The sequence below is a fragment of the Microtus ochrogaster genome, chromosome 2, assembly GCF_000317375.1.
Source record: "Microtus ochrogaster isolate Prairie Vole_2 chromosome 2, MicOch1.0, whole genome shotgun sequence".
In the NCBI taxonomy this organism is placed as follows: Eukaryota; Metazoa; Chordata; class Mammalia; order Rodentia; family Cricetidae; genus Microtus; species Microtus ochrogaster.
This window is the reverse complement of record NC_022010.1, coordinates 27,547,618-27,555,731: the sequence shown is the minus strand read 5'-3', so window position 1 is coordinate 27,555,731 and position 8,114 is coordinate 27,547,618. Positions and strand designations below refer to the sequence as shown.

General features: G+C 42.3%; 1 protein-coding gene and 1 long non-coding RNA gene across 2 annotated transcripts in view; both read right to left on the bottom strand.

Moving 5' to 3' along the window:
• Positions 1–208: 208 nt before the first annotated feature.
• On the bottom strand, positions 209–2,088 carry LOC113457841. Its single transcript, XR_003378321.1, has 2 exons — positions 2,047–2,088; positions 209–1,066 (listed from the first exon to the last, which is right to left on the bottom strand). It is a non-coding gene; the product is annotated as an uncharacterized LOC113457841 (long non-coding RNA).
• A 5,388-nt stretch (positions 2,089–7,476) lies between these two features.
• LOC113457435 (zinc finger protein 664-like) overlaps positions 7,477–8,114 on the bottom strand; it is a 38,313-nt gene continuing 37,675 nt past the window's right edge. Inside the window, 1 exon segment of the mRNA XM_026784754.1 lies at positions 7,477–7,578. Coding sequence (XP_026640555.1) covers positions 7,477–7,578 — 102 coding nt within the window.

The window sequence follows — 8,114 nt, the reverse complement described above, 5'->3', positions numbered from 1 at the left end:
GTGTGGGGGGGTGTGGGGGTGAGTGTGGGTGTGTGTGGGGTGAGTGTGTGTGAGTGTGGGTGTGTGGGTTGAGCGTGGGTGTGTGGGGGGTGAGTATGGGTGTGGGGTGAGTGTGGGTGTGTGTGGGGTGAGTGTGGGTGAGTGTGGGTGAGTGTGGGTGTGTGTGAGGTAAGTGTGGTAAAATTGATGAGTCGAAAATTGCTTTTTATTCATAAATATAATCATTTTATTCAATAGGGGCTTTAAGATGGGTAGTCAGTATATATAGTGTTGAGCCTTAACCAACTATTAAAACAAGAAAAAAGAAATTATCAAAAACTAACAAAATTTAAACCAAAGTAAAGAAAAAAAAATACCCAGGCAAACGAAACCCAAACCAAAACCAGAACCTCTCCCCCAAATTAAGCTAAAAATATTCTCTCGCTCTAGATCCAACAAATCAATTGAGAACATCTGGCTTTCTAAGAACACTAAAGGTGACTAGACCTCCTCCATAGACCCTTTTTCATGACTGGTCATTCCAGTCCAGGATGTGAAACTGGAGAATCCCCTGACATTTTCTTTATGGATGATCAATGACTAACACAGGTGAGGGATGCTGTAGTCTCTGTCCTGCGTTATCTTCACCAACACCTTCCTGTGACATGGAGTTTCCCTCAGCACTCACAGGAGAGGGAATCCTGTTCTTTTCCCTGTGGTGTGTATAGACTACAGCATGGCATCAGTACAGTCTTTCTCGTGAGAGTCCTCACCACATATAAAGGGCGCATATCCTCATGCTGCTGTGCGCCACTCAGGATCCACCTGCTGACCCATGTTGGGATTTGGAGTAATTCTTGGTGGGTCCTCTGAATGTCAGGCTTCTTTCTGATGATTTCCTTTCTCCAGGAATAGTGGGCCAACAGAACTTGAATCAGATTGGAGATGGATCCCCTGCAGTAGGTAGAAATTTTTCTTACTCGTTTGTTCACAGCTACAAGGAGGGGTCTGTTTCTCAGTAGGTGTTGCTGCTTGAGTGGAGAATGTGTGAAGCTTCCTTCAGCCTCCTCAGTTCTCCAAAGCGGAGCTGTCAGAGAAGGAAAGACAATCAGATGCATAGGAAGCCTCACTGGACCTATGACAAAACCAGGACCTGACCACACATGGGAAACAAACGTCAAGGAAGAAAATCCACCCCATGAATGCCAAGGTTGCAGGGGATAGTAGTCAATGGTGGCTCATTGGCCTGGCACACTCAGGGCTCCTGCTGTAGCAGGTCCGTCTGCAGGAGGCTCTCATCCTGGACTGTGGCCAGTTCCAGATCATGCTGGAGGCTTTCAAATCTAGGAGAGGAAGACAGGGGGGACACAGGTCTGTTGGGGACCTGCCCTGTCAGTGTTTGAGCTCCCACCAGCTCTACTCAACTGGGAAATCCAGCATTACATTTGAGCTGGGCTCATTCACTCCTTGCTTCCTCAAGGATAAGACAACACCTGAGTTTCTTTTTTCTCCACTTTTAAAGCTGCTAGAAATTGAACTGAGAAATACACACAATGGTGAACTAGAAAAACAGCCCAGAATGCTGGGAGGAAGAGGAAGTGAGCAGAGACTCGATAGCTCTCCTTTCTGGGGCAGACGTGAGGAAGCTCCGACCCAGGATTGACATAGGCTAGAATCTTCCCGGTAAGCGCACCTTGGGGTGCTACACACATTATTAGAAATGGGCTAGTCCAGGTGTGAGAGTTAGCCAGGAAGAGGCTAGATATAATGGGCCAAGCAGTGTTTAAAAGAATACAATTTGTCTGTTGTTATTTCTGGGCATAAGCTAGCCAGGTGGCTGGGAGCTGGGTGCTGCAGGAACGCAGCCAGCAGCTCCCACAACAGGATAATACATATTGCTTCCTGTGCAGACATTTCTGTTGACTGAGCCAGCCCAATACTCTCAGATGTTCTTTCCCTGGCTGTGACTGAAAGGCCATGCAAATGGCCAGGAACCCAAGTAGGACAGAAATTCAGGTATCGGGGAACTACTTGTTATAACTCCCTCTTCGGGGCCTGGGATCCTACCTCGTCTGGGAGACAGCGAAGTGATTCTGCAGCTTTTTTACCAAGACTATTTGCTTGGTGACCAGATCCCTCTGCTTCAGCAGGTACTGCAGTCTTTCCTCCAATTTTTCCTGTTTCTGCTCATTGGAAGATTATGTTCTTAGTGAATGGTTGGACACTCAAATGCACACAGACACAGATATTTCTGAATACACACTCCTGGACACACATGTACAAGCATATAAACATACAACAAAATTACAGGAATTAAGCATTTGATATCTCTCTATCAATGGTCTCATTTCCTTAATAAAAACACACAGAATGATAGAATGGATGTAAAAACAGGGTCCAATTTTCTGGCGCATATAAGAAACAAACTATAACATCAAGTATAGATATTACCTCAGGGTAAATGATTGGAGAAAATCTTCCAAGCAAATGGACCTAAAAGACAAGCCGGTGTAGCCTCTTTAATACCTAACAAAATTGGCCTCAAACCAAAAGTAATCAAAAGAGATGGGAAGGGCACACCACAAAGATGACATTTCAACATTTCAATTCATTTTTTTTCTTGTTTTATTTTTTGAGACAGGGTTTCTCTGTAGCTTTGGAGCCTGTCCTGGAACTAGCTCTTATAGACCACTTTCGCCTTGAACTCAGAGATCTCCCTGCCTCTGTTTCCCAAGTGATGGGATTAAAGGCATACACCACTGCTATTTGGCCGACATTTCAATTCTTAACATCTATACCCTAAGTACTTTTGTAATAAGAAACATACTATAGCTTAAAACGTATATTGACCTCCACACGCTGATATTTGGGAACTTAAGTACTCCAGTCTCACCAGTGTGCAGGTCATGCAGACGAAATTAATAAATTTTGGATTAACTGAATTTTAAACCAAATAAGCATAACAGATATTTAAAGAATACTCTAACCAAACCCATCAGAGTATACCTAGAACTTATAGGCCAAGCAATGATTTAATTGATACGGTTTCTGTGTGGGTATTTCGGTACTAAGCTAGCCGGTTGGCCAGGAGGAATAAGCAGGCCCTCTCCTTGCAACATAATATGAAAATTAGTAAATGTAATGTACCATATAAACTGAAGGAAAAACATGATGATCATCTTTCTAGAGACTAAAAAAGTCGTTGAAAAAAATCCAATACCCTTTGATGATGAAAGTTGTGGAGATATTATGGATACAAGGACATACTATAACATAATAAAGACAACTGATGGCAAGCTTATAGCCAACATCAAATTAAACGTACAGAAATTAAAAGTAATGCTAGTAAAATCAGAAACAAGGCAAGGCTGTCCATTCTATCCATATCTATTCACTATAGAACTTGAATATCTAGTTAGTGCAATAAAACAACTGAAGCAGATCATGGAGATACAAATTGGACAAAGTATCATTACTTAAAGATGTTAAGATAGTGTATATAAATGACCCTAAAAGTTCTACCAGAGAACTCCTACAGTTGAGAAACACCTTCAGTAAAGTGGCTGGCCACAAGATTATCTCAAAAAAAAAAAAGAAAGAAATCAGAGAAACAACATTCTTCACAATATCCAAAAACAATATAAAATGTCTTCTGTTCACTCTAACCAAGAAAGTGAAAGACTTATATGATAGAAACTTCAAGTCTTTGAAGAGAGAAGCTGAAGAAGATATTAAAAATTGGAATGATCTCCCATGCTCGTGAATGAGTTGGATCAATATAGTAAATATAGTTATCCTACCAACAGTAATTTCAAAATCAACACAATCCCCATCAAAATTTCAACACAATTCTTTACAGACCGTGAAAGGGCAATTCTCAACCTTATATGGAAAACCAAAAATCATAGGCTAGTTTAATCAATCCACAACAGTAACAGAACTGCTGGAGGTGTCACCATCTCTGATTTCAAGCTGTACTACACAGATATAATAATAAAAACCACAAGGTGTTGGCATGAAGCAGATACATTGATCAATGGAATCTAATTAAAGACCCAGACATGAATCCACACACCTACAGACATACAATTTTTATAAAGAAGCCAGAGGGACAGATTGGAAAAGTGAAAGCATTTTCAACAAATGGTGCTGGTCAAACTGGGCGTCAGCACGTTGAAGAATGCAAATATATAGATATTATTTGCACGGTACAAGGCTCAAGTCCCAGTGGATGAAAGACCTCAACATAAAACCAGACACATTGAACCTCATGGGAGAGAATTTAGGGAATAGCCCTGAACACAAAAGCAAGGGAGATGACTTTATGAAGAGAATACTGGCAGTTCAGGCACTAAGATCAACAATTAATAAAAGACCTCATGAAGCTGAAAATCTTCTGTAAGGCAAAGGACACCATTAGTAGGAGAAAATGGAGGCCTACAGAATAGAAAAAGATTTTTATCAACTCCATATGTGATAGAGGCTAATATCCAAAATATATAAGACATTCAACAAACAAATAATAAACAGACCAAATCATTCAGTTAAGAAAACAATGACTTCTCGAATTTTGCATGCAAATGGATGGAAATAGAAAACACTATCCTGAGTGAGGTAACCCAGACCCAAAAAGATGCATATGGGATGTACTCACTCATAATTGGTTTCTAGCCATAAATAAGGGTACGGAGTCTACAATGGTGATCCTAAAGAAGCTAAGTAAGAAGGGGAACCAAAGGAAAAACTCATAGTTATCCTCTTGGCTATGGGAAATAGACAAAATTGCCTGGGAGAAAATTGGGATCTTGGGGGTGGGGTGGAAGGGGGGGTAAGGGGAGATGGGGAGAGTTAAGGCAGAAGGGGAGGATGGGGGGAACTTGGGGAAAAAGGAGGATTGGGATAAAGGAAGTTTGGATAAGGGAGCACGGAAGCACAATTCTTAGATAAGGGAGCCACCTTAGGGTTGGCAAGAGCCTAGAACCTAGAGTGGCTCCCAGGAGCCCAAGCAGAGGTCCCCATTTAGTTCCCTGGACAGTGAGGATAAAGAACCTGAAATGACCCTACCCTATAGCAACACTGACGAATATCTTGCATATCATCACAGAACCTTCATCTGGGGATGGATGGCGTTAGAGACATAGACCCACACTGGAGCACTGGACTGAGCTCTCAAGGTCCCAATGAGGAGCAGAAGGAGGGAGAACATGAGCAACGAAGTCGGGACCACGAGGGGTGCACCCACCCATTGAGACAGTGGAGCTGATCTTTTGGGAGCTCACCAAGGCCAGCTGGACTGTGATGGAAAAAGCATGGGATATATCTGGTCTCTCTGAACATGGCAAACAATGAGGACTGATGAGAAGCTAAGGACAATGGCACGGGGTTTTGATCCTACTTAATGTGCTGGCTTTGTGGGAGCCTAGCCAGTTTGGATGTTCACCTTCCTAAATATAGACGGAGGGGGGGAGGACCTAGGACTTACCACAGGGCAGGGAACCCTGACTGCCCATTGGACTGGAGGAGAGGGAGGGGGAGAGGAGTGGGGGGAGGGGGAGAAGGGTTGGAGGAGGAGGGGAAGGATGGGAGGAGGGGGAGGGAAATGGGAGGCTGGGAGGAGGTGGAAACTTGTTTTTTTTCCTTTTCTCAATAAAAAAAAAATGTGACATAGATCTAACAGAAAGTTCTCTGAAGAAGAATCACAAATAGCTGAGAAACACGTAATGAAATGTTCTATATTCTTAGCCATCAGGGGAATTTGAACCAAAAACTCTTTTGAGATTCCATCTTAAACCTGTCAGAAAATGGCTAAGGTCAATGGCGTGAATGACAGCTCATGGTGGTATAGATTTGTAGCAAAGGGAACACTCCTCCATTTCTGGTGGGAGTCCAAACTTGTCCAGCCTCTATGGAATCAATATGGTAGTTCCTCGGAAAATTTGGAACTGATTTACTGTAAAACCTAGATACACCATTCTTGGGCATATATCCAAAGTATGCTCTCTCCTGCCACAAGAACACTTGCTCAAATATCTTCACAGTGGCATTATTCATAATAACCAGAAACTGAAAACAACGTTGATGTCCCTTAATGGAAGAATGGATAAAGAACAGACAGTACATTTACAGAAGGAAATATTATTTGGCTGTTTGAAAAATGACATCCAATTGCTATTGTAAGCAAATGGGTGGAACTAGAAAAAAATCAAGCTGACTGAGATAACTGAGATCCATAAAGACACATATGATATGTATTCACTTATATGTGGGCATCAGTTGTTAAGTAATTGATAATTCAGCTACATTCCATGACTCAGAGAAGTTAGGTAAAGCGAAGGTCACTAGAAGGAAGACAAGAATTTCCCTGGGAAGAGAAAATAGATTTTTCAGGTGAACTTTGATTGGGTGGGGAGAGGATGGAAAGGAATCATGTGGGGGGGGGGAGAGATGGAGGAAGAGTGCAGAGAGACAGTTGAAGTTGGGGGGCTCCCAGAGGCTGCTGTAGGAAGCTAGTACAGATAAAATCTTCCTGTAATCTATGTAAGGGATCCTAGTTAGGACTTCTAGTAGTGGAACATACAGAGTCTGAACTGACCATCTTCTGTAGCCAAGCAAGGTTTCCAGTGCTGAGACTGGATTGCATTCAGTTGAATATTTGGCTGGAGGGGATTCTGTGGAGATCCATAAATAGCTCCGGCTCATACTAGGACAGAATGTTGCTCTCTGAAAACTGACAGTGGGGTCCCATTGTTGTGGACAACATCTACACATCATTGAACCTAGAGATGTCAAGCTGTTGCCTGCATGGAGCCTTCACCCATATGCTCTATTCTGTTTGGCATGGGATGATACTCTGCAAGTTACAGAAAGAGAAACATGATATCAACTCTGCCACAAAAACCTAGACCTACAATCTGTCCTCCCTGCAAGTTATGCTGGGGCCCTGTTGGTGCAGAACTTGAGAGAGTGGCCATAAAATGTCTGGCTTAATTTGAGGCTCATGCAGAGGAAGTCCATGCCCTGCAATCTGGAGGGCTAAAAACTGGAGACCAAATAGCCCAGAGACATAGGATAGAACCAACCATAACTAAAAAAATTAATGAAATATTTCCTAATATTCCTAATAATGTTCTGCTATACTCATAGCTTGGTGCCTTGCTGGTCATCATCAGAGAGCTTTTCTTTAGCAGAAGATGGGTGCACAGACCCACAGACAGACACTATGTGGAAGAGAGTGTCTAAATTGGAACTTTCTATAAGTCCCACCCATAGGAGCTCAGGAAACCCTTCAGAAGAAATGGGGAGGGGAAATTTTTGGCATCAGAGGTAATGACGGGGTGGAGGACACTAGAACATCGCCCACTCACTCAAGTAAACAGGGTTCACATAGGCTCACAGAGATTGTTGCAGCAAGCATGGGGCCTGCATGGGTCTGCACCATGTTCTCTGTGTATGTGTTGGTGTTTTGGTGGGACTCTTAATAGTGGGAGTGGGTATCTCTCAGAACTCTTGCCTACTCTTGGGACACATTTCCTCCTCTTGGAATGCTTTGTCCATCTCTATATCAGGGTTTTTATCTCGTCTTGTTTTGTCTCGTTCTTTCTGAAAAGGAACCAAGGGGTAGCAGATCTGGGGAAAATCAGATATTTATGGGATCCAGGAAGAGTGGAGGGAAACTATGATTGAGATCTATTGTATGTAAGAATAATCTATTTTCAATAAAAAGGAAAGGAAATGTTTACTAAATAAGAAAATGTGTATCGTTGAATTGTTATAACAGCAATTTAAAATAGTATTATTAACTATGTAGTCTCTACCCAAGGGGAAGCTTAAAATTTACTTCCTCTAAAATATTAACAAGGAGCAGGAATCCCTATGATTTGATGACATATAATCATTTTCATTTATAGATGGGAATTGGAGGCTGTGGCTAATGGGCAGGAGGTAAAATTGCCTTTTCTGTGGAGACTAAATTTTGTGGACAGATCAATAGGAAGGGTTGGATTCTGCCTCCCAAAGGAAAATCCTCTGTTGTTGGAGGTCTCAAACGCAGCGAGAGCTGCAGGATTGCACTGAGGAGAATCCAGGTATAGTGTAAAAGATGGATTAAAGGTAATAACTTTATCAGTTCCTTCAGG